At 39.9% G+C, this 24,973-nt stretch overlaps 1 protein-coding gene across 5 annotated transcripts in view; it reads right to left on the bottom strand.

Moving 5' to 3' along the window:
* LOC131592148 (dual specificity protein phosphatase 16-like) overlaps positions 1-24,973 on the bottom strand; it is a 66,904-nt gene that overhangs the window by 7,538 nt on the left and 34,393 nt on the right. For 3 of the 5 annotated variants that reach the window (XM_058863454.1, XM_058863458.1, XM_058863457.1), the window contains exons 3-7: positions 23,499-24,087; positions 22,204-22,342; positions 9,237-9,400; positions 2,780-2,939; positions 1,985-2,108 (exon numbers count right to left, since the gene is read on the bottom strand). In XM_058863454.1, the coding sequence (XP_058719437.1) occupies positions 1,985-2,108; positions 2,780-2,939; positions 9,237-9,400; positions 22,204-22,342; positions 23,499-23,729 (818 nt within the window). In that variant the 5' untranslated portion in view covers positions 23,730-24,087. The remainder of the gene's footprint in view (positions 1-1,984; positions 2,109-2,779; positions 2,940-9,236; positions 9,401-22,203; positions 22,343-23,498; positions 24,088-24,973) is intronic. The other 2 variants (XM_058863456.1, XM_058863459.1) reach the window with 1 other exon arrangement.

Genomic DNA, 24,973 nt, shown 5'->3' with positions numbered 1-24,973 from the left:
CAGACAAATATTTTATCTAATGACTTCCTGTGGTAGTTTGACACTAACTGACATTTAGGGAAAGAAGTAAGAAACCCGCCACACTTCCACTAATTCAAAGAAAAGTATTTTTCTTTTAAGCTTGGCCAGCAAGAGATCCCAAACCAAAGTATGAAAGATTCTGCAGATGATTCTCCCTGAGCTATGTCAAAGGAAACATGATGAAATATAACCTAAATTTCACAGCAGTTGCTCACTGCTAGGAGAAAAAGACTTAGTGGGATTAATCCTTCACATTCTGTTCATGCTTTTGGTTAAGATACAAACAAGAATTTAATGCAGAGATTTCATGAAGGAATTTAGAACCTCCCAGAAGAAGTTCCTTGAAGTGTGTGCATTTTAGAAGTCTTTTGTTCACTACAGCTCTGCCCTCAGCCACTACAGCCTGAGACCAAGCAGATTTTTTGACTGAGCTCACACCTTGCACAGTATCTGTCCACATCCACTGTAATTCACACCTGTTATCTGCACCTGAAAAACAGAGCTTTTAGCTCCTTAACCAAATCTGTTCCATGTTGAAATTCCTGCACAACACCAAGCTACCAGCAGGCTCTAGTGAGGAAATGTGGGAAGTGTCCAAACACAACAGGAGAGAACTGTAGCTCAGGCACCTCTTACATGCAGTTTTTTCATTGCACACATAACGACATTCAACAGCTTAAAAGAAAAGCTTCTGTGGAAATCATGCTCCACGTAGCAATATCCAGTGTTCATCTCTTTGTCCTCATCCTTATTTTAGGGGTGGTGGTAACAAACACACAGGTTATTCTAAAAGGGCTCCTCCTCTCCCTGCTCCAGAGCAGTTACTCAGGTTCTGCATCTTACAGTGATGCACCAGCTGTGCCAGGGAGCCCATCAAAAAGAAAACCATCATTTTCCGTACAACACAACAAAGCAGTCAGTTAAATTAAATACAGAAGTCATGCTAAACAGAACCAAGACACCTGGAGAGTAGGAAAGTATTCACAATCCAAGTAGAGAAAAAATGGGATGTGTAAAGGAGGAAAGGGAAGGAGATCTCCACAAATATTGCCAAATGAAGTTACTCTTCAAAATACTTTCTCCACAGTTTTTGGTTGACTTCAAGAGCAACAAAGAAGCTTTCTCCATTCCTGGGTATTTCACTTGCAGACAGTTCTCTGTCAGCACAACCAAACACCAAAATGCAGGAGACAGATCCAGCCCAGCATTTGTCCTAAGTGTGGCTCTAAATACCCTCAGTTATCTCTTCAACCCTGACCATTCTGCTGTCCCTGTGGCTCACAAGATGCTGTTACACGTGTGCTGTAGCTCTGTGTGTTTGTACACACAGCTGTGGTTCAGGAATGGTGTTCCCACCAAAACTCTCCAAAACCATGCACTGCTCCTCTGCAGCAGGATGGAGAGAACCGGAGGCACTAAAGGCAAAGATCATGGGTTGAGATAAGAACAATTTACTGGAAACAGCGATGAGATAAGAAAATGAACAGTAACAGCACCACAGTAATGACAAGAGGGTATGAGAAAGATGCAAATGATTCTCACCATGTGGAAACCCCACAGCACCTGCCCCAGGAGGGACCCTTCCCCTGCTCCCAGCACTGACAGGAGGTGGCACAGAATAACCTCCAGGTCCTGGCCATGCCTCTCCTGGCTACTGTAAAAATTAACCCCATCCTGGCTGGAAGCAGGACAAAACACATACATGGAATAGGCAGTTCACATTCCATGTATTTGCCTGCTTGGATCAAAGACCATTCTGCAGTGGGCAATTAATATTAGCTGTGTGATATTTATTCAATACCATTAATTTGTTTCTGGAGGAAACCTATGCTTAAAACAAATGTGGCCAGTGAACTACCAAATAAAATGTCTGTTTCCACCCTTGGTCACAGAACCTTTTATCATCCACCCTAAAAACAAGGCAACAGGCACAAGAGTTAGTAGGAAGGGAAGATGTCCCTACCTGTAAGCTTCATCCAAGGACATATCCATTCTTTTCATGATGTATGCAATGGCAATTGTGGCAGAGCGAGATATCCCAGCTAAACAGTGCACCAACACACAGCCATTGGATGCTTTTGCTTTTTCTACATGGCAAAAGAAATTGGCAACTGTCAAACTCAGCAGCATCATACTGGGATGAAAAGTTTACAGAGAAAGCAGTGTTACTGAAAATTATTCAAAGCTTCCAAATGAACTGCTAATTGCAAATCTCATGGAAGCTTGAAATAAAACTCATTTTCTCTAGCACTGTGTAGTAGCATTGAGTATAGAAAAAGCATGACTACACACAGGAAACATTCTGTAGTCACAGCATAGCTCATTTTAATGTACACGTAAACAGCCCTATTTAGATGTCTGGGAAAGGTGATTGTTTCTTATTTTATATACAAGTAAAAAGCAAGCATTCACGATGGAACTAGTTCAAATCTGGCTAGTTCACTTAACAAAGGTAAAGACAGAAGGTGTATGTCCAAATTTCTAATCCACTCTGCAGACATACATCAGGCATCTAGCAGGCTGCCTGAAAGCAGCTCTGAAGTGCCTTTGCTCTGTAATGCTGGAACATGCAGTGGCAGAATCTCCCCTCTTTTCGCTCCTGTGCTCATGAAGTGATGCTAATCATGTCCCTCGATTCTGAGGGTATTTTCACACCACACAGAAAGCACCTGGGGCTTCTCCGGCCAAAACAGCATGGCAGACACACAGAGCAACCTAAAAACTGTTTGAGAGAGAGAATTAAAATTTTTCTATTCACCTATAAAATCAACTGATTTATCCAACCAAGGCAAAATTTTCTCACAAAAGCTGTCGTTCACAGGCACTCTGAGGAAATGGGATTCTGGAATGAAATCAGGCTTTGGACAAGTATTGCTGGCATTCAGGACGTAGCCAATGTCATTCTGCTGCATCAGCTCCTAGGAAAGAGAGGAAGATTAAGCCTAGACAAGTCAAATGGTACCTTTGGCACATTACAAAGCTAAAGACCAAACTGAAATTTGTGTTGGAATTGCTCTAGCTGTGTAAGGGACATTCTTCTAGGAAAAAGACAACTCCTCAGCTTTGAATTATTTTAACAACTTCTAATGATTCATCCAGTGTGTCCAAATAACATGTGAACTGCAAATCCCATAAAAACAAAGTTAACAAAGAAGTAATGGTAGAATACCTTCTGCTACTCTGAAGCATCACTTCCAAGAGAATGAACGTTTTGCTACTTTGGTTTAAATTCTCAGCATGCAAGCTGACAACAAACACTTCCCACATGCAGTTTGCTAACCTGAATACATGTTTTCCAGATCACATATCTAGGACTGAAATTGCCCCATTACAGATATTGGTGAGAAATAGGAAATTAAATGGATGCCTCCTGCAGTCACCTCTCAAGTCCAGGAGTTTCTTGTTTCTAAGGGAATGTGCAAAACTCTCTCAAAACCTCAAGGAAAGAGATTAAGATCTTGAATTAAACCATTTCCACAGCACTGAGTGGCATTTTACAGGAGTCCTGCTCTGTGATATACAATTTCAGTTTACAGTCTCTATGCCTCTTGCTTCTCAGAGAAATGTCACAGGAACAAGCAAAGACACTCAGTGTACATTTAAGAGCCAGCTGGGCTTTTAAATAAGTCAGTTTTCATGACTGAAATAAAAGAGAGGTGCCTCTTTTCTACATCTTGACATATGTGTGATATTAATAGTTGGGGAAAGTAGTTTGTGATGCAGTGGGCACCTTAGTCCAAAAACATGTTGAAGAAGTACTGGAAAAGTAGAGACGGTTCCAATACAAACCATCCAGTTTCCTCTAAGGAAGCATCTTGAAATAGAAAGCAATTTAGCATGTTAGAGTAATGCTTATCAAACTGCCATGGTTCAGAGAGGATCTGGCAGTAAGTGACATGCAATACTAGGCTTGGACACTACTTACACTGAACATAAACACTGAGGAGCTTTTGGCCAGATTTCTATGGAAACGCTTATCTCAAAATAAACATTAAAAAAAACCCAAAAACAAACCCCAAAATCTGGTTTTAATCCTTTTGCTTTCATAGCAGATATATAATAAAGTTTGTCAATCCACAGGAGCAGCAGCATGAAGGAATTCTACACTGCTGATTTTAACTGAAGATCTACCAGTAGAAAAATACAGTCACAAATCCAAATGGTTGATTCTTTCCCAAATTCTTTCTGCTAGCATAGAGATCTTTTAGTGAGGAGAAACAGGGATATGCTTACTTAGCAGAAAAGCCAGAACTCTATCTTGTTCAGTCAGAGCAGTCTAACTAACATGTGATGTTGAACACAAGTACCCCACACAAATGGCACAGCGTGTGTAAAAGGGATGAACACACACACAGGGATATCCATGCATAAATTAAATACTGAGTGAGAACCAAGAGCTACAGGGGAGAAAGGAATCTCCTTCAGTCATTTGCAGAGGAGAGTGCACAAAGTCCAGCCAATAGTGGTTCTAAACAGGGATTTTACATTAATTTCTGATAGGGAGCTGATTTTTGTTGCCTGGAGTAAAATAAACTGCTCCTCCAACCTCTCATCCGAGCTCCCTCACATCAGCACATTCAGAGGCTGGAGGTGTGGGCACATCAAACCAATGGACATGCATTCTGTCATGAACACATTCATCTAGGGGAACAGGAGATGACAATTCCTTGCAAAGTAAATAATCAGAAGAGTTATTTGCAATGGTCAAAATTTAAAAAAAAAAGAAAAAAGGAAAAGGGCTGTATATGTCAAGGTAAGTTCTCAGCCTTAGTGCTTCTTGCCCTGCTAATTTCTTGGGTCACACTCCCAGTATAGCTTAGCTTCTCATCAACAAATTGCAGTATGTCCCTGTTTGCCTCTCTCCCTTGTGTCACATCCCCCAGCTGAAGCACCAAGCTCCCTCCAGCCCTGCATGCCTTCCACAGCTGCTGCTGCTGCACCTTCCTTGCCTGGATTTCACTCTCACACACTGACATGCCTAAAAGCAGGAGTGCTTTAAGGAAATATGGGAATATTGGGAATTATCCAGAGGGGAGAGGTAGTGAGAATGGGATTCCTGGCACAGGGCATTAACTGGATTCCTGGTATCTTACGTGTGCCAGGGGGGCACCCTGATCCTTAACATCCCCACCCCACTGTTCTGGACCACACAGCTTTTCCCTTCCAGGATCCCAAAGCTCTTCAGCAGCAAATCCTGGGAAACAATTACTGGCTTTAGGTCACAGAGCTGAAATACTGACCCCTAACCAGCTTACTCCCTTGTTGTCACTGCTTGAAGGTGAGTGAGGAGCAACTGGAATATCCAGGACGAAAGCACACACAGGGTCCTGGATCCGCAGGTATGAACAGGGGGGTAGTGAAAGCCTCGCTAACAAATGGACTGCCACGGTCAGGTTTGTTAAGAACATAGCCAAGGAGGGGGTGATGAATTGGGAAGGATAGAAAACCTTATGATTTCTTTTAAAATATAAAGTTGCCATTAAAAACATAAAAAGCCATTGATGGGCAGTACAGTCCAACCATCACCACTGCACAGTTATGCCAAGTTTTTGATGTGGAATTGATTATTCAAATGGAACAAGAAGGCTGCAGATGCCAAGTCCAAAATCTACAAGCCCGGAAAACCACCCCAAAATATTAGTGCTTGTTTTTCAGACTGAAGCTAAAGAAAGAAGTTATGCTTCCTTCTGTTCTGAAGAATCAACCATTCCCACTGTGACATGCTCCAGTGTAATAACCATAACAGTGCCTTCAGTGTGAGGCACCCAAGAGCAAAAAGTGAATTACAATGGAAGATCCAGAAATCCTAATACTAACAACTCTGTGAAAAGAAGGTAAATGCTCTTTTGCAAGCTTATTTACATTTTATGACTTATTTAATCTGAAAATTAATAGCACCTTAAAATGATATGTTGTTCTGGGAAATAAAACCCGGGTCTGGAAGAAAAGAATAGTTATTCAAGTGGGAAAGCAGAAAGTTTTACATTTTAAATGCTGGTACAAGCTATGAGGTGTAAGTAGGATGCTCCTTCAGGCCCATAACCACACTACAATTGCTTTCTGTCACACTAACTTTCAGAAAAGACACTGTCATTCCTATGTAGGTTAGAATTTTCCTCTCTTTCACAAAGAACAAGGAAGATCTTCTGTAAAAGTAAATACTGTCTTGCAATGCCACCAATCTATCACAGGAAAATAACCACAATGTAGCACACTGAGACCCAAAACAAACTTTTCTCTTGGAACTCTTAGGGGAGTTTTAGCATTTCAACACTGCAAAAAATATAAATGTTTTCAGAAGTAAGCATTTAGAAAAAAATCTGCAAAAAATATTAAAATTCTCTTAACTTTCCTGAATGAATCACTAGTTTTGCTGAAGGACAGAAACCAAGCATTGGTTGCACATCTTTCCTAAATGAAGCATTATCAGCAGAGGTATTGATGGTAAATAGCATTAGTATTCTGAAAAGGTCATGAATCCAGATAGTCCTGCAACAACAGAAACATTTCCCTGCTCAGGCACTCAGAGCTTATAAAGATTCTGAAAAGACAAGCTCATCGTGATAAACTTGATGAAAATTCACATCTTTAATTCATCAGGTCAAACAGTAGTGCTGATTAGTAGATTCTTGCAGATATTTTTGAGATTATTTAATTTCAGAGAAATTGGTATGTCTAGTGAATGGAAGAAACCACGAGAACTCACAGCACTTGAAGGCAAAAATAAGGTCAGTATACAACAATATCTTAAGTTTGGGGAATCCTACTAGAATTTTTCAGCTATTTGTTTGTTTTTTTAAAATCTGGATTTGAATAGAAAAGAGCTATTTTAATCTTAGCAGAGAGCTGACTTCCTGTCCCAAGCAGCCTCAGCAAGGCCATTAAACTAGAACATGCAAACACAGCCACTTACCAGCTCTTGGACTGTCCTAACAGAGACAGCACTTTGCTACTTGTCCCTCATTTTTTGTTTCTCGCCCTCTGCTTTTGAATGTTCTTCCCAGATTTCTTGCCATGCGTTTCTGGGCAATCAGTGTAGTCAGTCATCCTGCTTGCTCTCCCCTATGCCCCTGTGCAGGATCCAGGCTTCCCAGAAGCCAAGCACGTTGCAGGAAGAGCAGCGGAGATGCATTATTTGTGTTTCTAACATGCCAGTGTGTGGCTACCACTAACTTTTAATTTAACCCAGAAACTGATTAAACCCAGGACGCTGGGAGTTGCTGGTATTGTGGAAAACATCAAGTGCCTTCTAAGGGTGTACAGATTGTAATTTGTTCCCACAGCTTCTTTAGTATTTTCAGGTATTAAAGATGGGAGCCATTTTGCATTTTCCAGAGGCAAACATGGAATCTGAAGATGTATATAAGAGGTAGATAAGCCACTGGCACTTAGGTCTAGTTTAGTGCAGCCAACAAGCCACATGCCCAAGAAAAAGGAAAAAGTTAAAAAAAATTAGTAGATCTGAAATAAAAATATTTATATTTGTCCTAAAAATGGGTAAGAAATCTAAGAGGTCACCAGTGGAAGAACTTTCAAAACACTGGTTGTCAGGGATGACACCAGGTATTAAGAACTTCCTGAACACCTGAATAGGTGGTGTGCTATCATTTGTGTGGTTCTCCATACAGCATGGCAAACACAGTAATCCTTGATTTTCAGTCCAAGGAACATGTGAAGAAGTATAAATCTGACCAGCTCCTGGGGTTCTTGCACTAATTCCAAAGTATCTTCAGCTACAGGGTTTCCTTTGACACACACTGAGGTGACACCAAGATTGCAGACACTGACACAAACATCCAATACCTTATCAACTGAAAGAGGTGGTTTTTTTTAAAATTACTTAGTTCCTGCTGTCTTTTTTCTGGGGACCATAAAATATTTTTGTGGTAGGAAGAGTAATAAGCTGCTTTGACTTCCATCATAAGTGAATCACTGAATTGAATGGCTGACTTGCTACCTGGCAGTAAAGACAAGGAAGATTTTAAAGGACAAAGTACATGCAATGTCTGCTGACTATCCTCCATTTCTTTGCCTTCTTCCAGAGCACAATTACCTTCCATATGATTGCTTGTGCAAAAATCCCTTTAAAATAATTGTGAAAAATCAAAAAATAGCCTATTAATGGCCAGACTGGGATGAAGCAAAAGTAGAAGAAACCAGTGAAAATTTAAATGGTCAAAGTACATAAATTTTATCCAGTTACAGGACTACTTATGATAGCTCCTGGCTTAAGGTTTGTATGTAGATAAAAAACCATACACTGTACATAATTAGGGGAATATTCTAGAGCAAAGCACTCCTTCCCTCTTCCCCATCCATATATTTAATGCCAGCTTATGAAGGCTGTTAGGGATTCAACTAATGTATAGAACTGTCAGAGAGCACAGGAGGGAAGAGGGCACATGCAGCACAAGGAATAAAAATTCCCTTTGAAGGGACCCGAGGTGCAGGTTGGAAGCAGTGTGAGCTGGCTCCTCACAGAGGCAAACATCTGTGGTTGTACATAGGAACAGAGACCCATAGCAATTTGAGACAAGCTGTCTTAGACATCTGATAGTACAGCATCCTACAAGTACTATATTTGATAATTTTGCTATTTTAAGATGAGTTTTTTTTGCTATTCTTTAGGAGCAGAAATTACTCAGTTTTAGTAATTTAAATTACTTAGAAACAGTAAAAACTTCCTAATGCAGTGCCACCATAAAAGCTCATTTTAAACAATCCCACTGATTTCAGTAGGTGCACAAAGATTTGTTTGCAGTAATCCCTTATTATACAATTCACAGTGTTTAAATGTTATTTTTTCCTAGCACTTGAAAGAAATACTAAAACCACACAATCTTCCTTTGTCCTGCTGTAACTATGAATATAATTGTGTCAACCTCCAAGACCTGCCAAAACAAGCCAGTCAGAGCTGTGATAGGAACACACTTGACCTGCTTTCATGGTAGGTGTGATATTTGCTGTTGGTTGATAGGTTCCTGAGGAATGTACCATTTCATCTGCCACAGGATGAAGGACAAAGTTTCATATTACATGACCCATAGATTAATTATGTGGTGTGTGGATCACTGCTTCTCCCACAGCTTTCCATGGCTTGTGGATTACCTGCATCCACTTCTGCTGTTTCACAGCTGTACCGATACACCATGATGGAAGATCCCTGGAGATCAGATACTCATTCCAGTGACCCACATGGCACCCAGAATGCTCACCTTGTTGAGGACATCTCGCTGACACCCAAGGTAGAGATGAGGGAGGATTCTTGTTGGGCCAGTGTTGGAAACAGGTAGGCAAGGTTGAGAAATGCAAGTAGGGATGAGTGTGGATTTTCCTTCACAGAGACCAGGGAAAGAGCTGGAGAACTCAGCAAATCCACCTGTGAGAGGAAGAGCAGGTATTTAATCTACAATTACCAAAAAAAATCTACCAGTATTTAATCTACAAATGTGGTGGTGCCTGTACCAGTTGTGGGAGAGCAGCATTTAGCATAGGAGATGGGAGAGGCACTGAGGGGCAGCAGGAAAGCCTTGGCAGAGAAGCTGTACATGTGCTTTTTCCTTAGGTCAGCTTTGTGGTTCTCCAGACAAAATGGGAAACACAGTAATCCTTGATTTTTCTCTCCCCAGAATATGAGAAGAAATACAGATCTTTCTGTGGAACCATACATCAGCAGCCAAGGCCTGGCTACATATTCCTACTCTGCCTGGAACATTTATTTCTATCCCTCCACTTCTCAGAAATTTTTGATGTTTCTTCCCATTCTTAATATGTGGAAATGATTCTTCAGAAAAGTTGGCACAGCATCCATTACACCATGAACAGCCACACCTTTCAGTCTCCACCCCAGCAAGATGCTTTCTAGACACTTCCTTCTCCCATATCAGGTTTATACTGAGAGCTCATTAAGAAAAAGTCATATTTACTCTATTTGGTAAAAGTATGAATATGCATTTAGTAATGCTTACTTTTAAAATCCTACATAACTAATTAAAACCCTACATTGCTAATTAAAATCCTACAGTACTAATTAAAATCCTGCAGTAATATTTTGAATGCTGCTCCACAATTAATGTACTTAATTCAGGACACTGGAAGAAGTTTCATCTTTCAAAACCACACCAAGCCAAGGCTTCTCCATCTCAAGTGGGGGAGGTGAAGCAGAGGGAAGACTTGCAAAGCACAGTGAAAATCCCCAGCTCTTTCCTTCCAGATGAGCAGGGTTTTAAGTGAAGAAAGGGAAATTATAACCTGTTCAGAATGGAACACCTTTTTATCATCAAGGAATTGAAGCAGTGATGTGCTGAATCTGCCAAATGCTATGTTCACCATGATTACAGTTTGAAGATGCAAATTAAAATTACTCAGGAATAAGCTAATGTACTGTTTTGCCAGGGCTTGCATTACCATTGTCTGAATTATGCCCATTCTTTCGATTTTAAAAACTGTATCATTAGTAAACGTAGAAACACCAAAGCAATAGTGTGTAACAACCCATTTTATCTAATAAAAAAAGCCAGCAAACAGATTTTAGAGCAAACATTCTATGAACAGCAATTCCTGTTCAGTCTCCTGAATAAATAAATAAACAAGTAAAATAAAGAACTTGACTAGTTTGTTAGACAACTAAGGCACTGCCCATCAGGAGCACAGATCCTGCTTGTTCCATATTTGAGAGGAAGAATTGCAAAACAATTCTCTCACATACTTGCTAAATTTTCTCCTGCATGGCCTAATGTTTTCCTTTCTGTTACTGGAAGCATTTATAGGGAGTATATACCTCTGAGATTGAATTTAAGCAGTTATTTGAGAGGGTGGTGAAGAAGAAATCAAATATTTGCCTTGGTTTCATTTGCTTATCCTTTATTCGCTGGGAGCATTGTTGGCTGCTTTGTGGATCCTCTCACCAGCATGACTGGAAATAGAGAAGTCCTTACAAAGAAGCTGCACAAGCAAGGATTTTACATCTGCACTATCATTGCAAAAGATTACATGGAAAAAGTTCGGAAAAAAAGGTTTCTTCCCAACTACCTAGGGATTGGTCTCATTTCTGTGTGAAACCTGTGACAAGAAATTAAGAAGGAAGTTAATGTGCAAAACAACTGAGATTCTGGGGTGTTGGAACCCATGCTCTGTCGTCATAAGTATGAGGAGCAGTCTTTTATTTTTATTCCAGGACTCTATCAAGGCCAATTGAAATGATTCAAGATTAGATGCTTCAATACTTCCTCTAAGGCATTCATCCTTTCAAAGTCATGTTTCTTCTTTTCTACTCATGCTCTCCTAGTAACATGTTGCTGCACTACCTTTTCAACATGAATTACACTCACAAAACTCTCAAATCTCTGAAGTCTGACATTATACCACCTGCCTTTACATGTGCACCAAGTGAACCCTCCTTTCCTCTGACTGTATTTTAACCTGCTGTTACTGTCTGTACTGAACTGATTTGAGAAAGCACAAAACCAGTGATTTGTTTCAAATATTAAACTGTCTTCCCTGACATCCTCTATGACCAGTTTTTCAAAACGTTAGTAGCTTTTCAATGAATCTGGCTTTGATTTATGGCACTTCCCAATATGGAAAACCCATTATAGGTCAGTGAATGTGGAAAAATTGCTTTAAAAAGCCCACAAACAAGCAAATCCCAAACCAAGAAAATACACATAACATATGCATCCTGCTTAAGTACTAATTCCTTTAAGTGTCACAAACTATCATGGTTCTGGAACAACAGCATCCACATGTATGATCACTGAGCTGTCAAGGCATTATGACACTCATTTCCGTTCAAAAGAACTCATCACTATTTACTTGCACTAACTTACAAAATATATGCATTTTTAAAATACATAAGGAAATCTATTTAAAAAACCCCTCAGTGCCTAAAGATGTATAGAGAAAAAGGATTTATTTCAGATGTCTCTGTTCTCTAACACAGACGGTGGCTCCCCAGAGTTCCCAAAGCTGAACTGTATGACCAGACTACATGAGGAGCCTCTTATGAGGAAAGTGTTTTAAGCACTCGGACCACCTGTACAGTTCAGCTGTAAATGAAGCAGTTTTCAAAAAACAAACCTTACACACTTAGAAAATTAATTTAGTCTACAGGTAGGAATGCAGAACAGAAAAAAGAAAAATCGGACAGGTTATGTTTCAAATTCCATAATTTGGGGATGACCTTCGCAAGAAGGCAATTTTTTTTTCTTTAAATCTTGTTACCTACCACAGTTGAAACAGGGCCATTGGCAGCACTGTGCAGTTTGTTTTAATTAAAGAAAATATACTTTTCTTCTGGAGCGAGTTTCTAAATAACACCCTTTCTCCCACCACTGCTCCAACCTCATGTGAATCATAAATCAATCACAAGAGCATGTTGAAACTATGGGGGAGAGGAAAGCAAAAATCCACAGATCATTAACAGAGCTACTGGGCTAATAGAGTTTCACTAAATTCTTTGATAAATATCACTGGGCCTTGGAAATAGATGACTGACAAGTTACTCCAAAATATTCACTCCTCAATAGCTCTGAACTACACAGGTTTTCTGTATTCTTAGTGGTAAGCTGAGTTGAAACAGCTCTCTTGACATTCAACAGGATGTCTCTACAAAACCATGTCAAGGTGCCAAAAGCTCTCTGGTTTTGCAGCCCTTGTGTGTGGCAGACAACCCAACGCCTCCCAGTCCTTACAGTAAAGTGTTTCTTGCTTACAAGCCTCCACATCCATTAGCAGAAATCTGGCAAGATCCATTGAGCTTCTTGATTGCCCTGTTGCTATGGTTCTCCAAAGTGGTGACTACAGACTTCTCTTTGATCAAGGCTTCCTCAACTACAGCTGGGATCATGAAGGTATGATCTCTAAGGGAATCTTGGTATCAAAAGTGTCAGCTCCCTTCTCAGCAAACTCAGGAAACAAAACAGGGCCAAACCCAGAATGGATGAAAAAAGTTTCAGCAAAATTCTGCAGTAAAAGTTATCCCTCCTTATAGATTCACTGCATAAGTCCTTATATAAACAGAAATCCCAACTAACTTTGCTGGAAACAGGAAGAGGCAGAGAAAGAATATGGGATCAGGAGGCAACAAATGACAGAGAAATATTGTCAATTTGGGACGTGCTTCCTTTCACTGATGGAATGGAATCCATCCAGATCCTTATAATTAGTTAGTTTAACTACCACTAAACACAAACCATAAATTAATCCAGAGGAATGACTCCTGAGAAGCACAATCAGTTACAGCAGCTCATTTCTCTGTGTTCTGTGGAAACAGAGCAGGAGCATTCTAGCCCTGCCAGCTGCCCTGGGGCAATCAGGGACAGAGCTCTGCAAACCGACCTGTAGATTTGCAAATGAAAGATCTAAGATGCTAAAGATGCTAAGCCCAAAGGTCTTGATTTGAACACTTAGTACAAAGTTGTGAAGTGCAGATCATATTTCATTGTTTTTATCTAACATTGAATAAAACCTTTCCAGTTAAATGACATCATAACAGGACAGCTGGATGGTTCTTATGTTTATTCCATGTTACACTGGTTTCTCTTCTTTCTCCTGGTCTTTTTATTTTCTTCAATGGGATGTCAAACCATTCAGAGATGTGACCATAATTAAACAAGACAAATTCACAGGGGAACATGCTAATTACTGATTTGGCCCAGGGAAGAGCAAGAACATTAAACAGAAGCATCAGTTACTAAAAAAATCAGTTTCCAAAATGTGAGCATCATTCTTCATTCACACCACAAAGCACAGATGCTCCCTCATACATCCATCCTATCTCTCAACTTACACATATTTCTAACATGTAGGAAAAGAAATTCAATCAGGAGATAATATCTCTTTATAGTTGCTCATAACATTACTGTTGAAACAGCCAATTCTGTAGTTCCTTTTCATCCTCAAGTATCTGCAGAGACGTGCATCACAATTTTTATCCTTAATCACCTAGAGAGAGCTGCTCTTGCTAATTGGGCATGTGCATACTGACAAAGCACAGAAAGGAACAGAGATCTGGCCATGCTTCAGAGATAAGGTGGGTTAAGTTTGGGTGTGAAACTGAAGAGCAACAGCTGTGGTGCAACTCTCTGTTTCCTCACAGCTCTGCAAGGAAAGGGAAAGATGAAAATAGGGGACCTTATCATTAGGTGTGACTTGTTTTTTCTGTCAAAGTATGGAGACAACTCCTACAAAGGTGAGAGCTCCATGCATACACAAATCCTAATAGTAAAAAATGTAGAAACAAGCTGACAGTGCATTTGTGCCATGAGGATTTTATACTGTTTTTTTGTAAATGCAGCCACGAAACCTAACTTGGAATGAAAGAAAGGTGAGAAAATAGATGTTCACGTTTGCAGTGAGCCTGGCCAGCTACAGCTTGATGGAGAACCCCAGCAATTGCTTCTGAGCCCCAGAGCCTGGCAGTGTGGCCAAAGCAGACGGGAGAGGAGATTCAGCCAGAGAAGAGGTAGTAACCAGGATGAAAGTCTCTGGCACCTTCTCCAACTAATGGAGACCAAAGACCAGAAAGAGCAGCTTTCCACTTTCAGGCTACATAAACATGTTTTTCATCCAAGTAACTGAGGGGCTGCAGAACCAAGGAATCCCACCTGCCACTTGTGCCCATCTCACAGCAGATCCTTGTGAACTTCCAGCCTGAGCTACCTGAGCTGCTTGGTCACACCAGCAAATCCACTCCCAGCTCAGCTCTTCAGGGAGAGACACTAATTTGAGGCTCTGCACTGTACCAGTGCTCCTTTCATACACCTCACAAGAACTTCCTCTATTTTTTTAATTTAATTATTCCTTTTGACAAGCCTTTTTGAAGCTGACCAATGAGCTTTTGAAACATCTTTTGTGAGTGACAGCAGAGACAGACAACATGGCAACTCCTAAGAGCTGGGCTTCCCTAAAACTCCAGACTAAGAAAAGCCTAGAAACTGTTTAATACAACATCCCTGCAGCTCCATGTGCCTCACCCAGGACACAGAAACAGCCTCTCTGGTGCTCCTGATGGAGATGTAAGAGACAGTGGATGTGTTCTTTCTTTACATGGAGTCTGCTGGAAAAGACCACAAACAAGGCACACCAGTAACAGAGCAAACTTTGGCATTTTTCTGAAGTGCCATTCAACTCAGATACTGCTCCTTTCCCCCCTGCTTTGGATTCTGACCTGAAAAAGCCAAAGGGAGAAATTGGTCTCCTTCAATGAATTCCTGAAAACAGACTAGAAGCTACTTCCCTCCTTTTCCCACAAGAGCTAATTGTCTGCCAGTACATCCGTGTTAATTCAGCATCAAAACCCATTATTTTAAAGCAGGGAGTGGAAAAGGTCTGAGACTCAAGTGATGAGTCAGAAAACCAAAGACTACATGCATGTACTAGGACAGCATTGCAAGCAGGAGACTTTGAAGCTTGTGGATTTAACTGACAATTCCACCTTTATTAAATCCAGAATTTGCTTCTTCATTAAGGGCACTAATTATTCATAATTTTATACAACCACATACTAATAAATATTATATTCCTATCCCCTTTTAAAAGGAATATTGCTATCCTTTTATTTTTTCCTTTTCCATTTAATTTTCCCTTTTAGAGGAAATAAAGAATAAAAAAGTAGGGAAATTTGCAACTACCTCTAAAACATAATATTTAGGCCCCAAGATTCTACGTCAGCCTCATCAAACGCCTGTATTCACCAAAGGTATGCAGTGGAGTAACTCATATTTAGCTTTTGGGGCTTTTTTTTTCCTCTTCTAAAGAGCAATTTAGAATTTGTTACTGTAAATACTGATTAGTGCCAGGCCGGTAAGGTAACATTACTGAAAACTAGGCTAAAAAAAAAAAAATCAAACTTTGCACTATAGCAAAGACAAAATATACAACCCCCAAAGTTTTATGTTTGCTTTACCTCAGAGGCTCTTCATGCTCTTTCCCAGTCGCATTCCTGTTGAACATTAACGTGTTTATCTAAAAGCTGCAGTATAGATTTTTTTCCCTTGCCGTAAGAAAGGAAAGCTGTAAACTTTCTGACTCACAAGTTTTATGCAACTGCAATGTTTCCACTCTGTTTAAACGAGCTGCAGACCTCCACAGGCCATTACAATTCCTGCATTCCAGCTCCACTCTGTAGGGACCCATGCCATTTTCCATTACATAAGCTCAGGCCGGAGCGCCCCGTTGTGAGGGCTCCCATCCCATTCCTATCCCCCCCTCCTCAGCCACGGGGAGTCCTTCCACAGGATCCAAGCTTTCACAGTTTGGGAAAGCCAGGGGTGTTTTTATTCCAATGGCATTCAGAAAGTGCCCCCATTATTCCAGGTGTTTTACAAGCACAGTAGCAAGTGAAGTTCTTTGCCCTTGAGGGTTTCTGCCTTTGGTAAGAAAAGGTTAATAGGCAGGTTAAGTAAACAAGGAAGGGGAGATGTGTGAGAATGGGGTCAAGCTTCCCATCTCACCCAAGTGCCATATTCCAAGTGGCACGGCAAGTACAAAGAGCAGAGTGGACACCCACACTTGCCCTTTCTGCCTTTAAGGGGAAAAAAAAACAAAAAACCTTCACCATAATTTCAGTCAATTAAATTTCTCAAGCATCCAGAGGTATCCAAAACAAAAGCAAACTTAACAAGTTATTCTTGGGTTTGAGAAATGGTATGTGAGCTCTAGTCAAACTTTGCTCTCTCTCAAAAGACAAGTGGATACACATATGAAAGTAATAAACCCTACTCCCATTCTTCAAGTGCTTAAAACAATTATGGCACTAAATGAACACTGAAAATTGCATTTTAAGTAGAGAGGGTGGGAGGATATTCACAGAGGCCTGGCTGTAGCCAAGGGTACTAGCTTTCCTAAGCTCTCTTAAAAATTAATGGAGAGGGAGACTTTTTAAGGGCGTGATTCAGAGCTAAGCTTCTCTGTCACTCTCATCTCTTTCCCACCAACTGTAAACTCCTCCCCACTGGCTGTACTCCATGGGTTATGGGACCACTTGGGGAATACTTCATTCCCTCAGCAAGATTTTTACCTCTCTCTGTAGATGCTTCCTTCTAATGGAATCAAATGGTCAGAATATCAGGAAAGCTGGCATCATTGTGCAACAATTGTCTCCTCCTCCAAACGCTGGCAGGATATTTAACACCTTATTCTCACTCTACTTATTTCAATTTGCAGATAACCTGATTATTTTAATTGATGACACCACCATTTTAGGGTGTGCTGGGGCACTTTGCAAAGACTTATATGTAGGAAATGCTCAGAACACTTTGTAACTGAAAGTTATAAAGCTCCAAATCCAAATGTTAAAAGGTGTTATGATGCTTGCCAGGACATTATCAAACCTTGGGCCTTCTTCAGTCCACATTAAGCCATATGGTACCCCTTTACTTGACACAGGGGACTGCAGAAACTGGGAATAAAGCCCTGTCTCACAGCCCTGGTCCATTCAGGACATGGAAAGGACCAGCTCTACCAACAACAGAATATTCTTCAGATTTCCCACTCCCCTGCCACAAGGAATACTTCTTGTGAAGATAAAGCAGGGAGAAAGCACTGGGCTTTTCTTATCTAGCTTTTCTTTAGGTAAGTAAGACAACACAATGGTGAATGCATCCTAGAGATACTTCAGTATTTTTACACTGAAGATTTCTTTAAATGGGCTTCCAATTTCAAATATTTCTAAAATTAATGGCAGGGTAAGGAAGACTGAAGAAGAGTTCCTGACTTCCTTCCTTCTCCTTGGATCCTCCATGCAAGTCTTCCATTTGATACACACACCTGGTCAGGTGAGGGACAGGTCAGGGGGAAATAAGGAATTGGGAAGTTTCAGCAAAAACATTCCTTTTGTCACATTCCCTGGGAAATCACTCACTGCTTTGTTTCCAGGACCTTTGTCCCATCTCACAGAACTCATTCTGCCTAGGATGCCTTTCAATGTCCACTGCATATGACCCCAAAAAACCACAATAACTTATTTATTTATTTCTCCTTATTACGCCTTTGTGCTCTGCAGGAGTTTGTCAGAGAGCTCTAGTGAAGGGAGAATCCACTACATCACATACTGGTATTTTTCATAGGCAGAAGGGTAGCAAGAGGTTAGAAAGCAACTCCCCACCAACCATTGTTTTGAGAGGGAGGTATACAGTGTTTCAGTGTTAGGCTATCACAATTTTTAATGACAGTTTGTATATACAGAAAGGTTTTGTTTTGTTTTTTTTCCTGCTTTTCAGAAAGCCTTCCGTTTAGACAAAGTGTTCTGAACAAAAAAAAAAAAAAAAAAAAAAAAGGTTAAAAAAAATCAACACAAAATAAAAAGCTGTGCCTCACCTTCTTCACAGGAAACATTTGAAAGGTAACTGTCACTAAGACATCTGTGCTTGCATAAGCAGAACTAAACCAGATTAAAAGCAGGGGAGAACAAGTATTTAAGGAAAGTAGAATATGAATGCTTCCATTCACATAGTGAAATACAATTTCATCAAGACTCTTGATGCTTGCTGCCTTAATAATGATCATTCAAGCAAAAATCACTAGTCTCTCTTAACTGTTTCTGGAGAGCAAGCAGGAAAATCGTAATATTATTAAGTAGGAAAAGGACTCCACTGCAAGTAAATCCAATTCTCAACATACGGGAAGGAATCAAGTGACATCCCTGTGTTTAAATCTTACTTAACTCTGAGGAGTAGATGTCATGATGGGAATAGAATTAAGCCCTTTGTGTCCACATTTCAGTATTTTGTGCACTGTTAAAAATTAAGAACCAAATGGAATATTTAATTCTGGAAAACATTCCTCACCAGATTATAAATATTTTTATGAGGTTATATCAAGATCTCAAACTAATTGGTAAGGGTTCCTTTGAGGTCATTACACCAGTTACTTCAATGAAGAACAACCTCTAGGGCAGAGCACACCTTTATGCACAACCTAAATAAAAAAACACCTCACTGAGTGCTCAGTAATGGGGGGTTTCAACATGAACAGAGGCAGGAATTTCAGATATTTGTTAATTGCCCCTTATTCTATCCCAACAAAAAATATTTGCCTACCCCAAAATGTTTAAGGTCACTATTTTAAATAAACCAGATTTAGTGGCATAGGGAAAACTAAGTCCAAAGGTTTTCCTTTTTACACAGTACACTGACCCTTGCCTTCATTATGGTCCATAAACATTTATGAGAGTTAGTCATCAGCTTGCTGAGACAACATATTTTATCTAGTATCCTACAGTCACATATCAATTAACTCCAAGGAGCTTTCTGAAAGACTGAATCTACCCAATTCTCCTTCACTCCACATCCTAAAAGGTTTCTTGTGTGTGCATTGACAAGCTAGATTTTTAACAGATATAAAAAAATAAGCACGTGAACAAAGCACTTAACTGTAATAGATCAGCAGTAGATAATTTCCTTATATTTCCATTTTTTTCTTATCCTCCTTTTCCACTGGTTTTAAAGCCATCAGTTGTTTCTGCATTCATAAATATCCCCATCCTAGATATGTAAACAAATATAGGACGAAATTCTCAAACCTGATTTTTGCCATTTGACACACTAAAATTAAAGTCCTGATTTTTATAAGGAAGATTTTGGCACATTAAATTCCCAAACTAACTCTTCCCAGCTGTGTGTGGCTAAGTTCACCTCAGCTTATGTGCACTACCTTCTTGCTTGTGGTTTAGGTAACTTTTTCTTTTTTTTTTTTGAACAGACAACAACCACATGCTGGAAATGAAAAGAGAACAAAACCATTTCTCCCAGTGTCATTATGGTACATGCAACTGGTGATTGCCCAGATGATGCACTGGGGAGCTGGGAACACCCCCTTCCCGGTCCTGTCCATTCCTAGGAGAGCCACAGGCAAGTCTGAGAGCGGAGACTGAGCACTTCTTTCAGAGGGTCCAGCAGATGAGACAGAAGATCGAAGCCATGTCTCACACAAGTGAGGAACAGTGTAAAGAAAGAGAAGTTCATGGTACTTTCCTGTGCTTGGCCCCTCCCCAGCAACTCCCTGCCATGAGGTCTAACTCTCAGTTGTAAGAGAGCTGTTTCTATCATGGAAATTAAATTGAGGATAGTCTGATTCCTGCCTGGAGCTGTAATCTTCTTCAGGTTATTTAAAAATCCCTCAGGACAGCTGAGCAGAGCTGGGAATTCAAATAAAAGGATTTCTGAGGAGATACAAACTGTTTCTAGACTGGCTTATTTTTCAAATAACAATTTTCAGTTTAAGAGAGTATTAACCACCTATTTCAGCACTTTTACATTAAGCATTTGTTGGAGTCTGAGATACAGACTGTGTGCCCTTGTTTTTAATATTTAGTTCTAAGACTCAAGGAAACACTGAATTTCATATAATATGAAATTCATGAGCATGTTTTCATGGTGATACATGAAAACAAATGCTAAAGTTAGATAAGAAAGGTAGGTGTGTAGATTAGAAAGTTTCTTAAATCACTGGGTGAAAAAGTAGTTTAGAGAACAGGAGACAAGATGGAGGATTTAGGGTGTTGTCCTTCTTCTTTCTTCTTCATGTTCTTCTCCTGGAGGTTTTTGGGTAATAGTTAGTGATTGGATAGAAAATGCCGCAGTACATCACAGGGGTGATGGGTCATTGGGTCATTAAGAAAAATAATATACGTGTCTGTTGTTAATTGGGTAAAAATAGGTATAAAGATAAAAGAACTGCGTAGTTCAGGGCCATTTTGTGCATCAGACACAAAGTGTGCCACAACGCCTTGTTTGTACCATCAGAAGAAAGAAATGTGCCAAATTGTAAAGATTAACCTTGTAACCAGCCTAGAGAGACCTGTTAAGTTTTGTAAGGATCCTTCAATAAACATGAGAAACAAGATTCTAACGAGCTCAGGAGTTTTCTTCGAATCATAAAGACTGAGATAAGTGGGACTCCCCACAAGGGAGGATCCCAGAGGAATTCAGCCCAAAGGAGGCTGAGAGACTAGGGAAAAGTTATATCCACAGAGAATTGAGCCCAAAGGAGGCAAGGAGAGAGAAATTACAGCATTTACTGTGCCTACACACCACACAATTCTTGGTGGCTCATATGTAAGAAAAGTTACTTAATCTAATACTGTAGTCCATCACCTACAGGTGTAATTCTGACCTAGACAGCAAAGAAAACAAAATCACCAACCCTAGCCAAAGCAAAACCCACTTGGTTTACTGTAAGTAAAGCTCATGTGAGCACCTAACTCATGTCCAAGTACAGAAATTATTCACTTTCTCTGTAATCACTTTCAAAACAAGTTGAGAAACGTTCTCTCTGTACCACAACCTCTCACTGTCACCTGAAGTCACTATAAACTGTAGTGAGATCCTGTTGCTAAGAGGAAGCATGTCTCTGGAGTTATTTCCTTTCTCTCGCCATTACTCAGTCCCTGTGCTTCAGCATTTCTCAGACACTAGGTGTATACCTCATTAGATCACTGATCACTGTCACTGCAATGCATTTCTTATTGAAATTCATCATTCCCTCTTCTTTCAGCCTTGGATCTCCTTCACACTCCTCCTTCCTCCTTCTTATGAACACTGTCTACTGTTCCATGACAGAAATAATGACACAAGCACACACTGGGACCAGTAAATCCTGTATTATAAGGAATTGAATTTCTATAGGTGCTTTGACCTGGGATTTAAAATAAAAAAAAAAAAAAAAAAAAAAAGGAGGGTGAAGGAAAAGACCTAAATAAAGCGCTACCACTTAAGGAGCTGAAGTTTAAAATGTCACACAAACTAATCCCCATAACTCTGGGACATCATTTCCTTTGTTCTTATTTTAGTAATTACCAATTCAGTAAGGAAGAGGTTTTCTTCCTACCACGTGCAATACTTAAAAAAACAGGGAAGCCCATTTATTTTACTATTTTTTGACCCTAAAGGAGAAGACATATGCATCTAAAAACCTCTACATTGATCCATTTCCATTTACACGGAATATGTGTAATATATCCCCTGTAAGATGCAATTTCTAAGCACTGCATGCATTATGAGTGTCACTGTATGTAAAAAGAACTACAGAAAAGTCTCTGCCATAACTGAAGTTTATACCAGCACTTGCAAAATTGTACAGGTCTGCTATACCAACAGCAATTTCTTTCTTCTCTTTATTCAAGTGTTTCAGAGGTCTTTTGGTACATGTCACCTGAAAGGGGTTTCTTTTGTTACATCTTACCTGAAAGCAGATACACAGAGCTGAAATTCTTCTCCAGTTTGCCCAGGAGCACAGTAAGAAAGGAGTCAGATGAGAGAGAGGTCACATCTTTAGAGCTTTGGTCATACACCACCACTTCCTGCTTGCAGTCAATTTCAATCTGGAACACAAGGAACTCAGAGTAAAACAGGAAGGAGGAAGATGATTAAAAGCACTACATTATCACCTCCATCAGGCTTCCCACATATTTGCTATAACAGCAGTTCAGATATACAGATTTCTTATGCACCTGTTCATTAAACAGGTTTTTTATATACTTCATAAGCCTCTCAGATTTAAATCCCTGGAGAGTTTGTAAATTGATTATTTGCTGCAAGTTGAAGCCCACTCCACAAATTTCTATCATTTGGTAATTTTATGTCACTTGTAAAATGCTCTACCTTCAGCTAGGCTGGTGGATTTGTTTAAAAACTGAGTTTTTTAGAAGGTGGCCCTGCCTCACTTTCTGCTTCTGAGGGTTTTGTACATAAACAGTAAAGAGACCCTAAACTGCCTCTAAGCCACACACATTTTGGCTACCTGCACAACTTTATATATAAAATACCCTTTAGATAATAAAAATAAAAAGCTTCATTTTTAGCATGTCAAAGTAAGAACACAGTAGATTATTTTTGTACCCAAAACACGTGAAACAAATATCAATGGATAAAAAAATAAACAATACCCCACACACATATTAATTTCAAGCAGCATAGCTATTTTCTTTTCACTGATAACACTATTTAGAGAAAACCACACCCCTCCTCCCAAATAAACAAACAACAAAACAAACAACAAAATCCATCAAATTGTCCCCATGAAAAGTCCTTTAAACAGCAAGTAGGAGCCAGGACTGACAGAGAGGCAGTTTCATTGCAAACAAATGACCACTTGCTAAGCAAGGCCGAACACCACAGAACCCCAAGAATCCTTTAAATCTTAGGAGAGGATGTTTCCTGCCTTAATTGTATACATTTAAGAAACTGCTTTGCAAGACACACAAGAACCCTGAACATTCTTTCTGAGTAATTTCTAAATCCCTCCTTTTACCTCTGTCACTGATTCTACAAAGAGTCCCAATGATAAACTCAATAGTAACCAATACTCTCTTTGATCAGGTAACATCTCAGCTAAAGTCAGTCCTTTAATCTTATTGGGTTTTGTTTGTTTGGTTTTTTTTTTTAAATTTAACAAAATACATAAGGAAAAATTATTACAAGTTGTTTTCCATCCACCCCTTTAATCAAATACAAGGAATAAGAGGAAAATGACTTTACCTTGTGTTTTGCTGAATGCTGAATGAGCTCTGTGATCAAAACTTTGTCCTGCTGCAGCCTGCGCTTCATGAGCTTGGAGCAGTTGATGTTGATGGCATCCAGGATGTGGGAGGTGTTGTATTCCACAAAGGGGCGGCTATCAATCAGCAGCAACTTCTCTGTCCCGCTCTCCAGCAAAGCCACCAACTTCTCGGCGACAATGAGTTGGGTCCTGATCATCTCACCGGCCATGACAACAAGGCCTCTTTCCCCACCTCCCTCTCTAATTTGCTGCGATGATGTAATGGCTGTGTACTCAAAGGCTTAGCCACACCATTGTACTAGAAGTGTATGAGGTCATGCTGGTAGTGACTGGCAAAAGAAAAGTTAAATACATTTTCAGAAAGAGCTCTTGGGCTGAATGTCTCCTGCTTCCAGTTGATGTACAAAGGGTTGGCTCCACAAAGCAGCCCCTCACGTCTGATTCATCAGGAGATGACTATGGAGTAGCCATTTCAAAATTCACACAAAAGATGCTTTCTGGCTGCTGCTGCATTACATCATTCTTTACCTTTGCTCCCACCCATCAGCTTTACACCAGACTGAGAGCCTGTACGAAGGGGAAGATGAAAAACACAAAAAACACAAACCAGATGAGGCCATGAAACTTCGCAGAACAAAACATTCAGCTCTGAGGCTTAGCTGTACAGTGGGCCATAGCATGTAATAAACACATTCCCGAGGAGTTCTCCTCTCTGCTGGATGTGCCAAACACCTAGAGAGAGCATTGGCAACTACAGGCTCTGAATCCATTCCAACAATCTTGCCTGGACAATTACTTTGTATTTCAGGCAACATACCCTGCCTTAATTGCAGACTTTTGTTGCCACTAGTTCTGCCTCTTCACAAGACTTTGTTAGAATATAATTAAAAGATACTGCCCTAAATAATGGTATTCCTTTCAATAGCAGACCTAGAACTATTTAAATGCATTTTAGCACTGCACAACTTAATAAGAAGTAAAATTTGTTTTTAAAACACTTAAACATTTTAAACATTAAACATTTTTAACGTTTAATGACTTGGAAAATATTTCACAAAACAGCACTGCAAGTTGGGGAACTGAAACTACACAAAAGAAAGGACCAAACTTACACCCACCTCTCTGAGGCAAATGCTTGAATAGAAACCAGGACAAGATGCCACATCAGGACACAAGTACTTTATTTGAATTAATCTCTAGAGATGGATGAGGTCTCACACTACTGGAAGGTAAAGCAGTGAGCACTCTTCTGTTCTTCCTGGATCTGTTTGATGTTTATGTGAGGTGTGTAACTCCAGCATCCATGCTAAATAATCTCTGAAATAAACTATACTTCTCTAAAATTTGATTCTGACAGCATCTGAACAACATCAACTGAAAGAGCAGCAGCAGCAGAGCAGTAAATTCCCAACACCTTTAACCCCCTCTTTGTACAACTTTGTACCACTGCCTC

Source organism: Poecile atricapillus, chromosome W (assembly GCF_030490865.1).
Source record: "Poecile atricapillus isolate bPoeAtr1 chromosome W, bPoeAtr1.hap1, whole genome shotgun sequence".
NCBI classification, from domain to species: Eukaryota; Metazoa; Chordata; class Aves; order Passeriformes; family Paridae; genus Poecile; species Poecile atricapillus.
Note: the sequence above shows the minus strand (reverse complement) of the source record. Positions and strands in the feature narration are given on the sequence as shown.